At 43.5% G+C, this 21,371-nt stretch overlaps 6 protein-coding genes across 6 annotated transcripts; 3 read left to right on the plus strand and 3 right to left on the minus strand.

Moving 5' to 3' along the window:
- Nucleotides 1-931: 931 nt before the first annotated feature.
- EAF01_010094 (uncharacterized protein) lies at nucleotides 932-1,738 on the minus strand (the record flags this gene model as incomplete). The annotated part of the gene is given in 2 exon segments (XM_038918351.1): nucleotides 932-1,216; nucleotides 1,232-1,738. The coding sequence occupies 2 exon segments, from the start codon at nucleotides 1,736-1,738 to the stop codon at nucleotides 932-934; spliced, it is 792 nt and encodes a 263-aa protein (XP_038766321.1).
- Nucleotides 1,739-2,680: 942 nt separating this feature from the next.
- EAF01_010095 (uncharacterized protein) lies at nucleotides 2,681-6,545 on the minus strand (the record flags this gene model as incomplete). Its single annotated transcript, XM_038918352.1, has 2 exons — nucleotides 2,681-6,368; nucleotides 6,420-6,545. 2 exons carry the CDS (start codon nucleotides 6,543-6,545, stop codon nucleotides 2,757-2,759), a joined length of 3,738 nt encoding a protein of 1,245 aa, XP_038766322.1. The 3' UTR covers nucleotides 2,681-2,756.
- A 598-nt stretch (nucleotides 6,546-7,143) lies between these two features.
- On the plus strand, nucleotides 7,144-9,807 carry EAF01_010096 (DNA replication licensing factor MCM7; the record flags this gene model as incomplete). Its single annotated transcript, XM_038918353.1, has 5 exons — nucleotides 7,144-7,192; nucleotides 7,245-7,501; nucleotides 7,548-7,681; nucleotides 7,732-9,658; nucleotides 9,715-9,807. 5 exons carry the CDS (start codon nucleotides 7,144-7,146, stop codon nucleotides 9,805-9,807), a joined length of 2,460 nt encoding a protein of 819 aa, XP_038766323.1.
- A 4,575-nt stretch (nucleotides 9,808-14,382) lies between these two features.
- Nucleotides 14,383-16,196, plus strand: EAF01_010097 (uncharacterized protein; the record flags this gene model as incomplete). The annotated part of the gene is made up of 4 exons (XM_038918354.1): nucleotides 14,383-14,723; nucleotides 14,794-15,241; nucleotides 15,290-15,426; nucleotides 15,482-16,196. 4 exons carry the CDS (start codon nucleotides 14,383-14,385, stop codon nucleotides 16,194-16,196), a joined length of 1,641 nt encoding a protein of 546 aa, XP_038766324.1.
- Nucleotides 16,197-17,544: 1,348 nt separating this feature from the next.
- On the minus strand, nucleotides 17,545-18,684 carry EAF01_010098 (uncharacterized protein; the record flags this gene model as incomplete). The annotated part of the gene is made up of 2 exons (XM_038918355.1): nucleotides 17,545-18,492; nucleotides 18,571-18,684. 2 exons carry the CDS (start codon nucleotides 18,682-18,684, stop codon nucleotides 17,545-17,547), a joined length of 1,062 nt encoding a protein of 353 aa, XP_038766325.1.
- A 462-nt stretch (nucleotides 18,685-19,146) lies between these two features.
- EAF01_010099 (uncharacterized protein) lies at nucleotides 19,147-20,673 on the plus strand. Its single transcript, XM_038918356.1, has 4 exons — nucleotides 19,147-19,289; nucleotides 19,394-19,509; nucleotides 19,667-20,184; nucleotides 20,263-20,673. Exons 1-4 carry the CDS (start codon nucleotides 19,248-19,250, stop codon nucleotides 20,493-20,495), a joined length of 909 nt encoding a protein of 302 aa, XP_038766326.1. The 5' UTR covers nucleotides 19,147-19,247; the 3' UTR covers nucleotides 20,496-20,673.
- The last annotated feature ends 698 nt before the right edge of the window (nucleotides 20,674-21,371 follow it).

The raw sequence follows: 21,371 nt of genomic DNA on the forward strand, positions 1-21,371 counted from the left end.
ACATTGGTCTAAATTTCTATGCGCTTTGGGATTGAGAGCTTTTTCAGAAGGTATGAACGTATCAGCAAGTTATTATGGGCATTTTGGCAGCACCGGATGTTCTCTCCTCTTTGATTGTAAAAAAAAACGATAATTTAAGCATAGAAAATGAATTAAATCAGGTCTATCACTTGATTATAGCTTTTGTGACATCAATATCGAATCTACGCGTATATTTTATGATCGATGAAGGACCACTAATCGTAACTCTTGGTCTTTATGGTTTTCCCAAAAGAACAATAATCACTCATAGAAGCAAGCTGCTGGTGGGAGATGAGGTTGGGATCCTTTATTTATCTTCCAAGCATTCTATACCTCAATGCATGTGAAACATCTAAGAAACATATGCAGCCAAACGATGGGTTATTAGTTCACGTTCGATGCAAATCTGATCTATAGTTGATGATTAGCTATGCTAAGTTATTGTTACTGAAGTCCAGTTTTGGACAAGAAACTACAAGCTGATGCCGTATATTGATCCTTTATAAGTAAGTAAAAAAAGCGAGTGTTAACATTCAACACACCCGCCCTCCCTAATCACTCTCGACTCAATCATGATCCTACACATCGGCTACCTGCCAACCGCCATCATCCTCATTTCTCTTTCCCAACCAACTGATCATGAACATCACCTTCTTTAATCTCGTTCTCATACACCAAGCCATCTCGGATAGTATGTATCTCCAGCACTCGCATCTCTCATTCCCATTCCCCCATTCATCGCCGAACCAAACATCTGAAAGTAACTCCAAAACGGTCTTTTCGGCTGAAAGACCGCCTCGTCTTCTAACACACTATATTAACCGCTTGATCCCAAGCAAGAGCTTCCTGAAGCGTATATCACTGATATAATCTTCGTCTCGCCAGCCAAATCAACATGATCACGTTTGCACTAATTACGACAAATGGCACCATCTGTGTGATCAAAACTTCGCAATGCCATTCTCAAAAAATCTCCAAATGTACCTGCATGAAGAGCGATATTATCTTCCATCCCAAACCCTCCATTTCGATTGACAAACCCAAGACTCGGTGCAATAATGCCTGGTCTTACTTTAATTAATACTTCAGCACCAGCTTTCTGAGCAGCAGGTCTTTCTGGAATCCCCATTTCGCTCGGCAATTTACATGCGGCTTTTGCTTGAGTACGTTCGGAGTGCGAATAGCAATCTGTTCTCTAGAATCTACATACGATACTTGCGTTTGATACGATTTCATTAGGAAGTTTGGGCGGATATCTGGGGGGAATATATGAAGTGTTCCAGTTGCAAAACACGCCGTGGAGGAATTTATCCCGATTGAGACCGACCTGTCGCTGTGCTAGAATGACGAGATTGTTGACTCCTAAAGACAAGGCAGCGATATCTGCATTTGTCAACTCCGCTGCTTGGCGAAGGACCAATCTGCCGAATTTTGCATCTAAGTCCGAATCCTGCTCTCTGTTCATGCTCCGAGTTACCATGCCACTATCTGCGACAAATCCATGGATAGTGCTTGGGATCTCATCATCACGGGGTAAGATACTATAATTCGAAAGTCGGGGTTCCCTTTCCTGACTTCTCATCTTGCACACATGATATTCATACGTCACTGCCCGTTCAATTTCGTAAAATGCCATCAACGCCATATCCTGAATATACGTATTCTCGAAATCAACATTTGGAGGTATAGCTCCGTATTTACCTTGAGAAAAACGCATATGCAACAGCACGACGATGAGCAAGATTATTCGGATCAACCGCCATCCAAACTACCTCGCCCTGATGGTCCCGTTTGATTTGTGCGCGGACTTGAGCTTGGTTTGTCTAGTCGAATGGGTTGATGTTTTGTATTGCTGTCTCGCATAGCTCGCCCCACGCTCCCGCGATAAACCATAGAGTCACAGCTGGGCTTGCTTTTGCTGAGGCTTTGAGAATTACTCCTAGATGGTTGGGGTCAGGAGGCGCCATTGTTGTGGCTTGGCACAGTGCCGATGATCTCAGTCAGGATGGTAATTCAGCTTGGTGATGAGGTTGGCAAAAGTAGCTCCGATCTACATGAAGAGCCTATTTATATCGCTGTAGTGATAATCGTATGCGAGAGACCCATTCACTTCACCGCAGAGGCCTGAAAGCGGGTTTCCGTGTTCATGTAGCCCAAACTATCACCATTAATATGCTGACAACGAACATGTGACTTGTTTGGAGACCATAAACATGTGAAAGCTACTGCTGTTATATTTGCAGTCCAGCTTCTCATAGTGACTGCTCAAAATGAAGACAAAACAGATACAATGCTACAATCTTCCAAAGTCTAATGTGCACTTGCAACTGCATTTTGGCGTCTTCACACCTTGGTGTTAAAGCTAATCAGTACAAGATGCTTGATTGATTAATAAGCCGCGAAACAGGCGAGAGAAGAATCAGCCATTCTAGATGATTCCTACCTATGCTAGCTGCCCACACCAGGTAGGCACGAACTGAAATATAATAGTCTGTTATACTGGACCAAGTTTACCACAGATCAAAGAGAAAACGACCTCATTCTCAATAGCTCCTACTTTCCCGCGAGCACACTTAAGGTGCCCTATACTCTAACGAGAAGATTAAATATGAGTTTTGAATTTCTGAAAGTAGGTCAATATTAGAAATAGATTTATTAGATTCGGAAAGCATATGCCTAAATTTTTCAGACTGCAGTCCGCATTATTGAGATTCCTGACCATACCATATTCTACCCTACATTAAACTCGACCTCCCACCAACCTCCGTCCCTCCTTGTCCATTCGGCATATCCCCACTCCTTCCCACCACAAACTCCCTATAAATTCCCTGTAATCTCCTTCGCTCATCAGCACTTATACTTGGTCTTGTACCCTCCAAGCTCTTGACTAAATGTTTCCAGAGAATAGTGACTTCTTGTTGACTCTTAACTTCCTTCTGCTCTCCTCTGTCTTCACTCGAAACATCAATACCCTTTGCTCTCAGTTTCTCCTTTTTCTTTGCCTTTTTGATTTCTTCTAACTTGGCGGTAATTGCAGCTTTTTCCGCAAGTTGTTTGGAGCGATTATTACCAGCTTTTGCGCGAGTCTCTGCTTCCGTCCGATCTTCATCTTCGCCATAGCGGAACTGCACAAAACTTCGAGGTCCGCTGGATGCCCCATTTGTCTTAGCACCATTACGTTTGCCTCCAACTTCAACTGGTTCATGGTCACCAAGTACATCATGAATGGCTTCGAGTTGCGCGTTAGATATCAAAGCCTGGAGGTCTGCTCCCGAATAGCCTTCAGTTCTACGAGCAATCTCAAACAGCCCTCCTTCAGGACTGTCTCGGACTTCTTCGGATAATTTCAGCTTTTTGCCTAGTGCCTTGAGGATATCAAAACGATCCTCCACATTTGGAAGATCACATATAAGGGACTTATCCAAGCGACCGGGACGGAGTAATGCCGGATCGATTAAATCTGGTCTCGAAGTAGCTGCAAGTACATAAACTCCGGATAAACCTTCAGCTCCATCCATTTGTGTCAACAATTGATTGACTACCCGATCAGTTACACCAGTAGAATCATGGCCACGCTTAGGAGCTATAGAATCGAACTCATCAAAGAATAGTACACAAGGTCTAGCAGCTTCAGCCCGCTCGAAGAGATCGCGAACAGACTTTTCAGAAGCACCGATATATTTGTTGAGAATCTCGGGTCCCTTGACGCTGATGAAGTTCAGACCACATTCTCCTGCGACTGCACTTGCAAGGAGAGTTTTACCACAGCCTGGGAATCCGTACAAGAGCAGACCTGATCGCAATCGCAGTGGACATTGTGCAAAAATTGGCGCATAAGTAGTAGGGTACTGTAATGTCTCAAGTAGAATTTTACGGGTCTCTTGTAATCCTCCGATCGAGTCAAAAGTTGTAGTTGAAGTCTGAAGGGTGACATTTCGAAGCGACGCCGGCGTGAATCCTTTCAAAGCACTGTCAAAATCTTCTCTGGTGAGTCGAATAGAACCGCTATCGGCGTTTTGCAGGGAGCTTGAGACTGTCCGAATCATTGCTTCGCTCCTGGCTCGAGCTACAAGAAGGACGAGATCTCCAGGCATGTAACCATCAGTTTGACCAGCTAGATCTAAGAAATCGAGATCTTGATCAATAATATAACCATCGCCTTCCGATTTCTTGGTACCTTCTATACTCGAACCACCCATCCAATCAGTATCATTGTTACTCTCGCTATTATCTGCTGTGCTTGGGCGGCTACCAGATGCTACTGGTTTTGCCGTAATTTCCGAGATGGCATTTTCCATAGCAACCTTTTCCATAACTCTTCTTCGCCCTTCTTTGTTCGGAGCTTTCAAGGCGACGATCTCTCGCACGCAATGACAACCGATGATGTTTTTGTGAAGTGACTCTTTCGCTTGAGCGGTGGCAAGTAGAACAACGTTACTGCGATGCCCAATTAAGTATTCCCTAGCAATTGCAATTATTTTCTCGCTAATCAAATCACTTCGAAGGTTGTCATTGCCCACTTCAAGCTCTGTTTCTGCGGGACACAATTTGTCAAGATCATCCAATATCACAATGGATTTTCCACCGATTCTTGCACCCCACGAGGCAGCCAAGAAAATACGATCGAATGTTTCACGTATAGTTGAGACACGTGCTTCATCTGTAACAAATTTTCGACATGAAAGATATGTGGTATGATACCTGCTATCTTGTCGTAATCGATGTGCCAAGTGTTGAACCACTGCTGTCTTGCCAGACCCCAAAGCACCAGTGAGTAATACGGAAGACAAGTGTGAAAGATGTGAGTGTAGCTGTTCTATGAGATTATCAATGCCCACAAGAACAGGAGCTTTTGCACCAAGACCATCGATCGCGTTTGCTGCAAGTGTTAAGGGTCTTGGAATAGCGGCTTGAACCTCAAGATTGAATTTCTTTTCCGAACCAAGAAACCAATTACAAGACTGTTTTCCTGATTCCTGTGGTCCTTGGTCCAGGCGAATCATTCCGCCTTCCCAACTTGATGGGAAGTCAGAACCCGATGGCTTACCGAGTACTAAGCCATCAGTCAATGGCCCTTCAAAAATGCCACTTTTAGAACCATTCTTGCTGTACATTTTCATGATTGATTTTGCAGCTTCTTCCCGCTCAGCTTTCGATTCCCCACCGAATTTGAGACCTTCACTCGCTTTTCCTGTACTAGATGTATAAGGGAATAGTTTGATGTGTGGAGTACCGGATTTAGAAGTGGGTTGAAAAGTTGGCTTTGAAGATTGGGATGGGGCAGGCGCAACCCTTATCACGCCTCCAACCATATTTTTGCACCCCATAGAGGCACAAAGTGAACTCGATAGGGCCACATGGTATTGGTCTGGCGGTTCATCCCATGTCATCAATCTAGCTACTACCTTCGATGCAGGCTTCCCTGCAACACTGGTATTTTCATCTTCTTGTTGTTGTCGTTGTGGATCGATTGGCTCTTGTAAAGTAGCAGGCTTGACGACGGTGACGGTGACCCAAGTGAGCCCTTTCAACGAGTCACCAAGAATAAAGTCTCCATCAACCCAGATTTTCAATCCTCCATCATCTGCATCTTTCTCTTCCTCAAACCACTCCTCGCAAAGTGCCCTGTCAATACCTCTATAATACATGGCCGGCTTCGTCTCTTCACTTCGTCCACTTTTCCGACGTACCGTACTAGAAACACTTCGTCCGCCAACACTCTTTCTTGAAGACACACTCATATTTTCGCCCAAATTTCGTGATGGCTTCGACCTTGTTTTCGGAGCCACAATAACTTCTGCATCTGGTGCCAGTTTCGTGAACGCAATATTTGAAGGCGGAGCAGGAAGGAGGGACGTGACTATAATATTGGCAGTCGAGGTTGGTGAAAGATGTAACGTAAGAGGATGCGGCAGATGCGATGAACCACTCGGTGAAGTAAAGCTTGGATTTGGTAATGCGCGAATCTGATTGATGAAATTGAGTTCGAGAAAATTAGCATGCAATTCTATAATCTCCCAGTCTTCTGGAGTCAAAGGTTCAATATTAATTGTGTGGGCGACGGGAGGGTCGACGTGTATAGTCGCTGTAATTTTCTGTCCATCTGATATTCCCAATGTTCGCGCAAAGGTTGCATCTATCTCTACAACCTGTACCTCTTGCTCTCTACCAGATCCTCTAGTGCCACTTATCCCATCCCTCCCGACAATCGGTGCAAGCTTGCGCTTGCTTTGCATACCCGTCCATCCCACGAAGATGGATCGTTGAGTAGGGGCGCCATTCGTTTGATTTGGGCCCTGCGGAGGTGGAATCCGGTAGTTCAATTCTACAATCACATTTTGTGCAAGCTACGGAATGTGAGTGCATACTTCTGAGGTAGATTTCGAGTTGCGACTTACGGCATTGATATTAACTAGCAATGAAGATAATGATGACGGCAAGTTAACCAAGCAGTTCTTTAGATGAATTAAGGATATCTCTGCAGGTGTAGCTTGACTACCACGCCCTTTTAAGTTTGAGGCCATAATTAAAAGTATAATAATACAAATCAATATACCGTAATGAGGGAGAAAAAGATAGAAAGGAGAGAGATTCCCAAAAGATGAAATACCTTGAGCATTTCAACTGACCGTCACAAGTTCACCTCGGTATATCATTCTGGAGCGCATACCCACCCGTACCTAGATTTGAGCTGCAAATGCGGTTCCGCTTATTCATGACTGACATTCAATCCTTTCTGAAATGAACTCAAAATCAGCAATTTATTATTTTGCGATTGAAACGGCTGTCAATTATTGATTTAGCGTTTTAGAATCTACCATTTCAATTTGACCAATTTTGAATCCTTCTGAACAATGTAACCATGATTATACGGAGCTGCGTGCCACAAATAGCTTGATTAGACACGAAAATTCACGAACCGTTGACAGGGGGATTGAACTTTACTATCAGCGCGTGAATTTCAATTTAGAGATTTGACTGAGAGATTCCTCAATTCAGCCTCATAAATCTTTGCGCCGTCAGCCCCTCCACAGTAACTCTTCTATTACCGTCTTCCATTGCTTGCGCAAAGTCTTGGTTGTTTGATCAAACATTTAAGAGTATCAAGGGGCTCTAAGCAAGATGGCGCTTCTTCAATATAAAGCTCCCGTCAACTATGAAGCTCATCAAGGTATGGAGTTTTCTATTATTGAGAACTTCTGTGATACTGATTCAATTACTAGAGGCTTTCGAAGACTTTCTTTCCACCTTCAAGACTTCTCCGACTGCGAATATTACACATGCTTTAGGCGGCATGAACATTGACGAGGATGATTTCAGCGATGACAACGATATGATGGATGATGATGACAACCAGACCTCAAGGAGGCAGACCAGAGCTCAAGCAAAAGCCCCCAAGTTGAAGTATCTGGAGTTATTACAAAGAGTTGCAGATAGATACGAGGATGAAATCACAATTGAACTGGACGATTTAGCCAAAGTATAGCGACCGCCCCCCCATCTGTTTGACATACTGACAGTTGTAGTACGACGACTTACTGGATGAAGCTGGAACTCCTCTCAATTTGGTCAACTCAATTGAAACCAATGCAAAGCATTATCTGGATATTTTATCCAAGGCGGTCGATGCAGTGATGCCACAACCTACAAGAGAAATCAAGTGAGCTGAGCGGTAAACTTGCAGTGGTTTATTTACTAATTAAGTCGCAGCTATAAGGATGATGTACTTGATGTTCTCATGTCACAACGAACAGCTCGAAATAACGCTTTACGCCGTGCTGCCGCCGAACAGAGTGATATAACGGTTGAGCCCGAACTCTTCCCTGCCGAGCTTACAAGAAGATATACTCTGAACTTCAAACCATTAAGCGCTTCCGGGGATAATTCCAAAAAGGCTCTGGCAGTGCGACAAGTTCGCGGTGAACATCTTGGTCATCTTATTACAGTCAGGGGTATTACTACAAGAGTTTCAGATGTTAAGCCGACTGTGGAAGTAAACGCATATACTTGTGATAGATGTGGTTGCGAAATTTTCCAGCCCGTTGGATCCAAGACATTCGGGCCATTAGTTGAATGTCCTTCTCCCGATTGTACTACAAATCAAACCAAGGGACAACTTCACCATTCCACTCGAGCCTCAAAATTCCAGCCATTTCAAGAGGTTAAGATTCAGGAAATGGCCGAACAAGTTCCAGTTGGTCACATTCCTCGAATGTTGACTGTCCTATGCCACGGAGCTCTAGTTCGACGTATCAACCCTGGAGATGTTGTCGATATTGCAGGAATTTTTCTACCTACACCATATACTGGTTTCAAAGCCATTAGAGCTGGTCTTCTCACTGATACATATCTCGAGGCACAGCACGTCACTCAACACAAGAAGGCTTACGAAGATTTAACCATTGATAGCCGAGTTTTCAAGCGAATTGAGCAATACAGAGCATCTGGTCACGTTTACGAATACCTTGCAAAATCCATCGCGCCTGAAATTTACGGTCATTTAGATGTGAAGAAAGCATTACTTTTATTGTTGGTCGGTGGTGTTACTAAAAGTATGGGTGATGGAATGAGAATCAGAGGTGATATCAACATCTGTCTGATGGGCGACCCGGGAGTGGCAAAATCTCAATTACTCAAATATATCACTAAAGTGGCACCTAGAGGAGTTTACACTACTGGTCGAGGAAGTAGTGGTGTTGGTCTTACTGCAGCGGTCATGAAAGATCCCATAACCGATGAAATGATTCTCGAAGGTGGTGCATTGGTACTTGCTGATAATGGTATCTGCTGTATCGATGAATTTGATAAGATGGACGATACCGATCGAACTGCAATTCACGAAGTTATGGAACAACAGACAATTTCCATTTCCAAGGCCGGAATTTCTACGACTTTGAACGCTAGAACTTCGATTTTGGCAGCTGCCAATCCTCTTTATGGCCGATATAATCCCAGGATATCTCCGGTGGAGAACATCAACCTTCCAGCAGCTTTACTCTCCCGTTTCGATGTACTTTTCCTTATTCTTGACACTCCTACTAGAGACAACGATGCCCTCCTCGCTCGCCACGTCACCTATGTTCACATGAACAATAAACATCCTGATACTGAAGGCGTTGTTTTCACACCACAAGAAGTTCGTCAATATGTTGCTCAAGCTAGATCCTATCGTCCAACGGTTCCGACAAGCGTCTCTGAGTATATGGTGAAAGCTTATGTCAGAATGCGTGATCAACAATCTCGTGATGAGAAAAACAAGAAACAATTCGCTCATACCTCTCCTCGTACCCTTCTTGGTGTTCTTCGTCTATCACAAGCTCTTGCTCGATTACGTTTCAGCGAAGAGGTTGTTCAAGATGATGTTGATGAAGCTCTTAGACTTGTCGAAGCATCGAAGGAGAGTTTGTATGCTGACCAAGATGGATATAGAAAGGATTCTAGTCCAAGTAGTAGAATTTACAATATGGTTAGAGCTCTGGCCGAAGCTGGTCAATGCAGACCTGAAGAGGCGGATGATGAAGATGATGAGACTTTGGGTATGGAATTGAGTATGAAGAAGGTCAAGGAGAGAGTTATTGCCAAGGGATTCACTGAGGATCAATGGCGAGCTGCTGTTTTGGAATACACTGATCTTGATGTAAGTTCTCGCTTGTTTTACCCCTTTAAGAGGATTTTTGCCAACAATATCATTAGATCTGGCAAACTGCTGGTAATGGAACGAGATTGCTGTTCGTCGTGTCAGAGGCAGCGCACATGGCAAGGGATGAAGAGTATGAAATGGCATAAAATTATCCGAGGATATGAGATAAAGAGATCATATATGTGCATGTCATCCAGGCGTTTGTGGATTAAGGATATCCATGTGGCGTTTTATTGTATCGTTGTGGTGAGATACCGATAGAAGAGCATTAGTTGAATACCTATTGTCAATTCAGTCAATTGTATTTTCCTCCTAAGCCGTGTTGATACTGGTGATACATTTACTCATTCATTGGCATTCATAAGCCTTTCCGAACCCCCACACCGTTCCTGATCTAGCCAGCTAGCTGAAGGCAGTAAGCAGTATCCGGTGGACAGCTCCTACGGACATCAGATAATATCTATTCCGAATGAGGGCTTGGGTTTCGTTTTAACAAATCACATGTTCCCCGCCTACCTACATAAAAGAGATAGAGATAAAATGCAACCAACAAATTATACTCGTACTTGTACTTCACTTCGTAACCCTTCCCCACTCAATTTCCTCGGTTCCTCTCCTTTCTCTAGTTCCCTATCTCTATCTAGCCAAGTGGCTATGTATTGCTAATCTCTACGATATCATAATTTTACACACAACACACAGAACCACATACTAATTTCCCAGCATTAACATATACTCGGATCGTTGATGGGAAATTCGGAGTAGAAGAGGTATTTTCCGCGTTTGCAGCGGAAAAGATGATTGTATCGACTTACTACTACTAGATACCTACTTCAATGATATATAGTTTTCAAGTTGATATCGAGGACCATTAATGGCCAAGGTATTACATTAACACCTCGTATTCAAATCGACTCGAGTACGGGAAGACTTTGAGATGTTTCAACATTTCTGGAGGGTTATAGCTTTTGCAATGATTGAAAGGTTGCCAGAGTTTATTAATATTCAAAGAATTTTGAACACTCAGAGGTTATTAGAGATTCAAAGATTATCAAATGTTTACGGATTTTCAGACATCCAAAGTCCTTCAATTTATCACAAGCATCCAAAAGCTTAGTAAGAAATTCATACATGCCATATATCACATGGTGGAAATGTAAAAAACGGCAAATAGCAATTCTTATTGAGTTGAAGCTCCCACAAATATTGAAGGCCTTGGGCGGAATTGGAGCAAGCTGTGGGCGGTCATTCATATTTCTTCACGGTGCAAAATACGGGCATTTAGAGTGGCGTCGTGGGCGGGCGCCGAATCACCACCAGTAGCACCACAGGTATCTCCTTGGACGGGTTCGTAAATAAGTCCCCAAGGATTATAAGTCCAAATAACCTCTAGAGAAAATCAACATTGTACATCTCACAACGAAGGAAAGTATTACCCTTTGGGCGGGATTTGTTGCAGATTTATTCGGGCGGATTGCTGGCAAAGCCAATCATTCAGAATTCATTAGTATAGTTAGACTCATTGTAGTTGTAAGTTATCTTACTTGTTCGATCTCTCCCCTCTCTCCCACCTCCGTCAGCGACGGCGGAGATGGCAGATGCAAGACTGAAGGCAGATTGAGCGGGACAGGCAGGACGGTTTTGTGCGCCTGCGAAAGATCATAGAAGAAGTAAAGATAGAAATAAGGAATTTAAATATGAAAACAATAGTGCCGTGGCAGACAGGAAGTCAAGTAGATGAAGATGGAGTGAGAAATTTGGAGCGGAGTCATATATTTTACCATTTTGTGTGGATTTGTCTCATGGCCTTTTCTCTTGATCAATCTTCAGTTTCAGCACGCATCTTGATGTGGAATTTGCATGGGATGGTTACCGAGTAGTATTGATGTCTTTCAGTATATGATCGATTGAGACTTACGAAGTGGATGGCAAGAAGCTAATTTTGATATCTTGACGAGCAGGGTTGTTGCTTTGGTTGAATCAGAATCAAGAGAAGAGAAGAGAAGAGAAGAGAAGAGAAGAGAAGAGAAGAGAAGAGAAGAGAAGAGAAGAGAAATGGACTGGGATGGAATGAAGAGAAGGATACTAGTCCAATGTTTTACTTCGCAGGTACCAGGTAGCGTAGATACCTTGAGTGTTCACATCACGGTTACCTCTGTTGGAAAGACGAAGGAGTCAAAGGTGAGGGAGGTTCCCGAGATGAGATTCTTATATATGCTATTGCTCGAATGGAGCCTTGAGAAATTTGAATGGGCGGATCGTTTCAAATGCATTTTCCCCAATACAATTAGTTTCATGCTTAATCAATAATTCTACAAGATTTCTCGAGTATGCTCGCTTCGAAGGTGGGATTGACTTCGTCTTGACGAAGCAAGGATAGGTCATCTGTTTCCTTGTATTAACGTTGCTTTCTGCCATTGAGTCTAATTGTGGTGACAATCACTAAGATCTCTCTTGATGTAGCAATACGACACTCGCAAACTAGTGCTCAAGCAATCACGCGATGGATGAAATACAGCCCATACAAACCCGTACTCCTCTGCAAGTTCTACAATAGAAAAAAGGTGTGAGATCATTTGACTTGACTGTGAAATCTAAATCGGAATGTTGGAGAGTGCTAAGTATAATCTATTTCGACGACTACACGAGCATTGCGGAGGGGCCAAGAGTCCAGCTTTAAGCCAGCGATTGAGAGACTAGCTCTTGAGAAAGAAATTGTTGTACATGAGACGGTGACATTTCTGTAGTCCAAATACGAGTCTGGTATATTGCGTGAATAGAGAACGATAGAATGGTACAATGATGGTTTATATACTTTTGGGAAAATGGTCTGTACTGCCAGCTAATTGAAATGTTTTGATGGAGGCTTCTTGCAGCCCAGATCTTGAGTTGGCCATCTGTAACGTGCCTTGATTGATCGACCTACTGACTGAAGCTCTTAAATACAGAGTCATACGAACCATCTTAAATGGCCAGGCTGAAACGGAATTCCGAACAGACAGACTCAGATTGATGTTACAACATCGGAGGACTGACGACCAACCTCCAGCTCTACTCAGATGGACCTTCACAACCAAGTGATCTTTTACATTTGACGCCTCACAGCGAACTTCCACGTCGAACTCAAGGATTGATAGTGATACAGCCTTTCAGCATTGGGTTTCTGAATGAGAACTTCAGGAGAAGCAATTGTAGCGATGTATTCCACGCATTGAATTGGGGACTCAGTCGGTACTCAGCCAATAGTACGGACAGTAACCGAACGATGACCGTTTGATTAAGTGGTTCAGGAGCATAAAACACCCCAACAGTGGAGCTTGCGTACTACGTTGAGTTTATTCAAACTGTCAAACCATACCTGAAGGTCTACAGCTATGAGAATATTGGAAGCTGTACTTTAAGTGTTACTGTAGTAAACGTTGATTTACATTTAGCTTTCTCCGCTATGAAAACGCTCTGAGAAGGTGAGGATGAAGAGAAAAGAAGAAGGAGAGACCATTGAATCCATAGAGTGGAATGACTGTGAAGTTCGGTAATCTCGGAGACATTAGAAGCGAGTCGAATCGCACCCACTTCCCCCAAAAAAATAAAGACGGAGAATTGAGATGAATCATCTAGAATTAAAACTGTTCACTTGACCACTACAGCCTAGTTAAAAAGGCGCTTCACCGTTTAAGGCCATGTTTGTCCTGTTTGCACCAACTGGCCCCCTTCCAAGCGCGCATGGTCCACCACCAGATTCCTATATAAACTTCCCTCTCTTCCCACACCTTTAAAAACTCATACTTACCTTCTCGGAGCATTCTTAGATCAAGAATTAAGAATGCTATGATACGAGTCCTCCATTGCACATCGGGGCGACGAGAATCGTTGGGTATCCTTCGGGGTCCCCATCGGGGGAATTTTTGATTGCTTCCTTCGGGATATGGCCTTTTTTTCATTATGATTGCGGTCTTGCGCTGTAACATGAAGAAGAATTGCTTTGGGTGAGTGTTCAATGTGTTGTCATGAAGAGAATATCAATCAATGTAAATATGAGTTGAGGTTGATAGTTACGCCAACGCACCACAACTGAATTTGGGTAGCTATTGATGGAACAGATTTCACACAAGCTTAAAGTGTGTGTTCTGGAGAACACTTGCAGAACAATTATTAGATAGAATATTCTATGCCGCATTGGGGACATTGTTGATATTCCATCCAAGGAGTATCAAGGACAGCAACGAAGCCAGGACTAAATGAACACTTCCAATATTCACTAGAATGCCTTCTTCACATCTAGAATGATCATTATTCTCTTTACACTCATATCCTACACAGTTCTAATGATTGATTCTGCGTATCCATTGTACATGTCGAATCCATAGCTGTGATCATCGTGTTGTGGCGACCACCAAACAAACCAAGATATCTCGACAAATATCCCGACAACAACGTAATATGCCACATCAACGCGACAACTCTATATTCATGACATAGATAAACAATGTCATCTTCAAATGATTCAAATATAAAGCAATTACACACTTCATCAAAATCCTCTTTTCCCCATCCAAAAACGAACCCTTACCGCAGATCCCCAATTTAACCTCTCCCTATTGTTCCACGCCGAGGTAAACTTTCACATGTTGATCAAGGAGATTGCTCAACTTCAAAGCATCTATCCACCATAATCAACAAAACAACATCACTCATGCAACACCCATAACCACTTCAAAACCATGGAATCTGCACCTAACGGTGCTCCGGAAGCTCCCAAACCACCTCGCGATCGAATCTCCGCTAAATCTACCGCTGATCCTATTCTCCGCAATGCGATTCGTTATACCATCTCGGCGAAAGAATATGAAACACTACATAAATACATAATCTCACGATCGAAAGTTTTGAAGAGAAATGCACCGACAGTTACAAAGGTAGAGAAATTGGTAGAGAGACCAGGGCGCGATGATTACAATGCTGCAGCTGTGAGGGGTAGCTTGAGGCTATTCCTTGCTACCAATGCGGGATTGAAGATATGGAGTTTGATCACCGAGAAATTCATGGGAGCTGGTAAAGCTGGGTATGCTTTTTCTACTCATCTTCTTGCAGAGATGAAAACAAAGTTAAACGAAAGCTAATTGATGTTATAGGGGGAAGAAGATGTCATTATGGAAGTCGCCAAACTTCCGCCTCTCTCTTTCCCTCTCTACAATACTCCTTTTTCATCGGATTCTATTCCGATTCTTCACTCGACTTCGCGCACATCTCCTTACATCCGAAGCCGAACCTTTCAGACAGCGAAATCCCAAAACAAGTAAGACGCTAACATCGAGTTTGGCACCAGCGGTTGGAGCAAGTTTGGCTGGGTTTATGTTGGGGGTCTATCCAGGTGATCAGCTGAGAGTCACAATTGCGATTTATGCGTTGAGTAGAGCTGCAGAAATATCATATAATCTGGCGGAAGAAGAGGGATGGATTTGGGGCAAAGAGGGAAGTAGATGGGAGAGACCGTGGTGGTGGGGAAGTTGGTTACTTTTCCCATTGACTTGTGGTCAATTGCTCCATGCTTTTGTTTTTGATAGAGATTGCTTTCCAAAGGTATGGTTTCCAATTGCTTTGATAGGCGTGAGTGCTAATGATGTACAGCAATATGGAGATTTCATTCTCAAAAACTCTCCACAGTACATCCAAACTCGACCGGAAGATTATCCAGCCAATTTACCATGGCCAAATACTTACAGCATCGTCGATAATCTCGCCGAAATGGCACGTCTTAATTACCCGTATGTTATCATCACCGTCACATTCTTCTATCAAATAAACTAACATTCATACCAGACCTTTTGTATCCCCAATTCTTTTCCCCAACAACCCTACTTTACCCCAGTCTCTCAGCAGCATTTCTCCCATAACCTCTCCCGCTCACCCTCTAATAACATCCCTCACGTGCGCTACTCTCCACCCCTCGGACCCTTCTTGTCTCCGCACTTACCTCACCTACTGGATCCAAGTCTTCCCTCGCCTCGCTCGAGTCTTCACTCTCATTCTCTCCCTCTTCTCTCTCCCCTCCTATCGCAAGTTCTACAATTCCCCCATCTCTTCTCTAAACACCCTCGCTATCCGTATCCTCAAATCTACCCTCTATATTTCCGGCGCCATCGGTACTAGCTGGGCTAGTATCTGCGCTTTTCAATCGATTTTACCCAGACATGTCCTACCTACCCAGAGATTCTTCCTAGGAGGTGCATTGGGCGGTCTTTGGGGATTCGTCGTAAGGAAAGATGCAAGAGGAGAATTCTTATACAGTGCGCGTGCATCGATGGATTCGTTATGGAAGGTTGGCAAGAAGAGAGGATGGTGGAAGGGGATCAAGGGTGGTGATGTGTGGATTTTTGTCATTAGTTTAATGGCCATTGAAATGGTTTATGAGAGAGATGGAAGAGCGTTAAGGAGTGGTATGTTGAGGAAGATTCTTAGTGGAATGAGAGGTGAGGGTTGGAGAGACTATGTCACCGAGGAGGAGAAGAGACTAAAAGAGGAGAAGAAGTTGTAGAAATTGTTTGGGCGATATTGGGAGTATTGCGACAAGCGTACATTACGTTTTTGAAGTACTGGCTAGATCATGAACCATGGATTGAGAAGAACGAGACTTATAAAATGGGATTGATGAGGGGTCAGATATTAGGGTTGGGTGGGGGATATGGAACTCTGCAATGGAAGCAGAGTTATGATTCTGAGGGTTTTGCTCATCAGCGCCGTAGGGAAACCTGGGGATGCTATCCTTTGCAACTTTGTTCTTATGGGCGGTTCGGGAGTTCATGAGTAATCGCTTCACATTGTTCATGTTTCGAGGCGGAGATGAAGATGCTTATATATCCAGGCCGAGGCCATTTGCTCAAAGAGCTGTTTTTTGATAGTGGTTAATTTTACTTTTGTTTACTTTGATATTTTTAGTGTCTGAGATACAGTGCAGTTACTGAAAAACTTGAGTAATAGGTTTGATGAGAAATCTTGAATTAACATTAAACATTATTGATTACTGACTCTATCTCAATCTAACATTCTAACTCTACATCCGAGATGTTACTCGAGTATACCCAGATAACCAACCATTCAGGTCCTTCTATAAATCTCAATCTCAATCCCAATCTTAATCCAACCACTACCACTTTCCTACATCCAATCCACAAGCCCAGCAACATCGCGGACAGCAACCTCCTCACTCCTCCACTCCACTCCACTCCACTCCATACCAAATGATGACCACTGCGAACTCTAGAATCCCAATCATCCTCCTCTGACTCCTCCCCCCCCCCCTTCCACTCCCCCTCACCATCTTCAAAACCCTCTCCCGCTCCTCCGCATCCCCCACACCCTGATAACACGGAGCACACGCGCGCGCGCAATACCTCCTCATCGTCTATTTTCTTCCCCTCATACTTTCGACTTTCTCCCCGTCCTCTCCCTCCGGGTATCCTATTTCGGGAGCGTGTTTGCAATGAGGGATAATCGATCTTTCGCTTTGATTTGCTGTTGCTGTTGCTGTTGCTGTTGTTTTTGTTTTTGCTCGTTATTTTTATTGTGGTTCTCGTTGGGTTGCGCGAGTGCAAGCGCTACTTGAGCTAGGATATCCATACTGGTAGGTTTGTTTCCGGATTTTTGTGCGATTTTCATGATCTGTTGTGTTTGATTACGGGTTAGTTAGTCAGTCTATGAAGGTGTGCAAAGAGTTTACTAGTAGTTTACAATTACGCATGTGCAAACAAGTAACAAGTAGGTATGGTATGTACAGGTACAAATCCACACAGCAGAGGATCAATCAATATACAACAAGCAAGCAAGCAAGCAGAAACGTTTACGGCAAAAAGTCCACGGGGAGAGGATCAATCGAATAAACTATGCTAGGGTGCTCCAACCATTTCAAAGGATTTGTTTCCCTTTCCGTTCTTGTCATCGCCTTGTTTAGCTTTCATAGGCCCATCGACTACTTTGTCTCCCTCAACCGTAACCTCCTTATCGCGGAATTGTCGCATGAGTTGTAGAAACTGACTATTTTGAAACTTTTCGCTTTGATTATTACTAACGCTAGATAAAAGCTCACCAGCTGTACGTGATAGCGCATCTGGTGCATGTGAATTTTGTTCTGATGTCGCGGTTGCGGGATCTTGAATGGTATCTGCGCCGAGTAAGCTTTGGCCGAGTAGTTGCCTCTCCGCTCGGTTGAGTTCTGATTCTGCCTCCCTTGTAACGTGTAGTTGATCCATAGCGTGAGTCTCTTCATGTTGAGCACTAGCAGCTTGCGACTCTAGCTCCTGTTGTTGCATCCTTTCACTTTCTGCATTCGCTGCTTGTTCAAAAGCCCTGGCGAATGCCGCATCATCAAAGACTTCATTGTTTTCTACGGATGACTGGCTTGTGGATGCAAGCTGATTTTGTTGCATGAGAACTCTAGGCATTGGGTTGTATCCGGCATTCATCATAGAAGGACGATTTATTGCCATCATAGGTTGATTTCCTTGCGCAATCATTCCCGGTGCTCCATGGCTTTGCGCAAACTCCTCATGCCATCCTGCTCCCATTTGTGGTTGAATCGTTTGATGTACCCCTTGTTGTTGAAATTGTGCTTGGGGACCAGATATGCTCATGTTCTGGAAATCGCTAGCCCATCCTTGACCTGCAGAGTGTTGTGGTGCGACGTTGTGAAAGGATTGAGGAGGTGGAGTTTGGAAATGATGAGGAGAGAAGTTTTGCGCCGATGGAGACGGACCAAGTGATTGGTGACCGGCTTGGAAAGCTGCGAATTCAGCATCTAGCTGACCTGCATTTGGACCTGGGGAAGCTCGGAAGCCCTATGGTATTGTTAGCAAAATTATTGCTGATAATGTAATGCGATTGGGAGTGAGTGAAGAATAATGTATGATACATACTTGCGACGACGGTGCTCTTCCAACTAATCGATCTTGTTGTAGAGTGCGATCAACATTCGAATGCTTTTGGAAATTCTGCAAAGCATTAGATGGACCACAAAGATTGTCTGCCATATTTGTGCTTCCTATTTCGAAGGATTGATCTGAATTGATTATGGTTGAAGGATTCCCAAAATTGCGATTATGTGATGATCCGGGAATGTGAGCTTATTTATCGAACCGAGGCTTAGAAATGGAATCTGTGAAATTATAGAAGATATAAGAAGAATGAAAATATTGATTAGAAGATTACAAAGATTGTATGATTGTACTGAGTGAATTGACACGAACGTATCTTCTCAATTAACTACCCTTAAAAACCAATGAGATAAGTAAGGAAAAGGAAGAAAGGTAAGAGGAGAGAAGAGAAGAGAGAAGATTAAAAGATGTCATCGCGTAATACCTAGACTAGACTCGGGATTTTGCCCCTCTAATGAGTAAGCGGTGAGGATAACAACATCCTCATCACATAAATCACATGCAGGTTGGATTCTGCCGGGGAAATGTTTCCCCGACGTGTACCCAAAGCGGTAAGTGCCGCTTAGATACGATCTGGCAGCATCAATCAGTTGAGAGCTTCAGGAACTCAGAAGGTGTTTCGAAATACATATACAATCAATTAATTCCCTTGTGTCAGTATGGCGCAAACAATAACCAATTCGGGTCATGATGATATGATTGTAAGTATTTCCTAGTCTTATTTTTCTGGCTTCACCAGGAATTGTTGCATCATTAGCTTTCCGCGCGCGATCGAAAGTCAATAAACTAATTGCTTCTTGTATAGCACGATGCAGCTTTAGATTATTATGGTCGCAGACTGGCAACATGTTCGTCGGATCGTACAGTGAAGATCTTTGAAATCGAAGGGGAAACCCACCGTCTTACAGAAACACTGAAGGGGTATGTCACTTTTATATTCCCTTAAACACACGGGCTTCGTGCGCTCAACACACTGGCTATTGCACATTGCCATGCTGCATCTTCTACATCCCCAAGATGACTTATCTTCTTAATCGCCCACTGCTATACCCTCACCTCGCTAACCCATCCACTCCAGACACGAAGGAGCCATCTGGTCCATCTCCTGGGCTCACCCCAAATACGGCAACATCCTCGCTTCCGCAGGCTACGACGGTAAAGTTCTCATCTACCGCGAAACCTCTTCAGTATGGACAAAGATCTACGATTTCGCTTTGCACACTGCATCCGTCAATTCTCTGTCCTGGTGTCCCCATGAATCCGGATGTCTCCTCGCTTGCGCATCCTCGGATGGAAATGTTTCGGTTCTAGAATTCAAAGATAATTCCATGGATCATAAGATTTTCCATGCGCATGGTATTGGTGTGAATAGTGTTTCTTGGGCGCCATCTTCGCAGCCGGGTAGTTTGGTCAGTGCGAATGCGGGAGGGAAGGAAGGTGGTGTGAGGAGATTTGTTACGGGAGGAAGTGATAATCTTTTAAGGGTGTGGGGTTGGGATCAAGCTAGTTTGAGCTACAAGGTTGAAGGGGCTCCATTACAGGGACATGGAGATTGGGTTAGAGATGTTGCGTGGAGTCCTACGGTTTTGCAAAAGAGTATGTTTTCCTCTTTTTTCATTTCCATCATTTCACCTCCCCCTGCAACAAAGATCCAAATAACTGACAAATCAATAGGTTACATAGCATCCGCTTCTCAAGACAAAACCGTGCGCATCTGGACCTCATCCGCAGCTTCTAACCCAGGTCAATGGGAATCTAAAGTTCTCCAATTCGAACGTGAAGTCTGGCGCGTATCGTGGAGTTTGAGCGGAAATGTATTGGCAGTCAGTGGAGGTGATAACAAGGTTTCTTTATGGAAGGAGAATTTGAGGGGGGAGTGGGAATGCGTTAAGGAAATTGAGGAATAGATTTTAGTTTGAGGGCGCGCGCTGAGGCGGGAGGTGCGGGGCGGAAAGAGAAGAAAGAAGTTGAGAAGTTGATCAAGCGTTCGTACGAGTAGATGAGGCGTTTTGGGACAGATACCGTAGGCAGGTAAACATAAAGACAAAAGATAACCTTCAAATAAATCATATACAAAGTACAGAGAGCGAGACAAGTTTGTAAGTTTGTAAGTGTGACAAAAGGAAAGAGAATTGAGGGTAAGAAACACATCCAGAACGCAAAGCACTGTAATTCCATTCCTCCCCTTTCCACCTGGGCTCTCCCTCCTTACTTAGCGACAACCCCCTTTTCTCTCTTCATCCCATTTTTTATAAACCATTCATTATCATCAACTATTTATCCTTCTTGAATCTGTTTGCAATCGTCGAAGAGCTCGAGACTTTCAGAGTCTATATCTTCTTAGACTATATGTACATCCATGTGTACAGTAAAGAAGGGTTTATAATAGATACCATGAACACTTACCTACCTATTTAAGGTAAATATACATCTATACATCATCAATACATCAACAACACACACATACACACACATCCAGCACATCACATCACAAGAATCTCCATTTCCATCCCTTTTTGACAACTTTTCAATTTTTTCCTTCTTCAATGCTCATCCAGATTCTCAATTTACGAATCATCTCATTCATCTCTCAAATTGACCTTTCGCTCTCATGTTTTCCCTCCTTGAAATACGTGCTACGTACGCTCTTTCCTTTCTCCAGTCTATAAAGATCTTCTAGAAACGAAACGAAACGAAATCGCACGAAACCATACGAAAATGACCATCCATCCCATTTGAACCAAAGAAAAGTACATCCATCGCTCGCTGACCAATGCTTGCCC

This window comes from Botrytis porri (assembly GCF_014898465.1).
Source record: "Botrytis porri strain MUCL 3234 chromosome Unknown BPOR_015, whole genome shotgun sequence".
In the NCBI taxonomy this organism is placed as follows: domain Eukaryota; kingdom Fungi; phylum Ascomycota; class Leotiomycetes; order Helotiales; family Sclerotiniaceae; genus Botrytis; species Botrytis porri.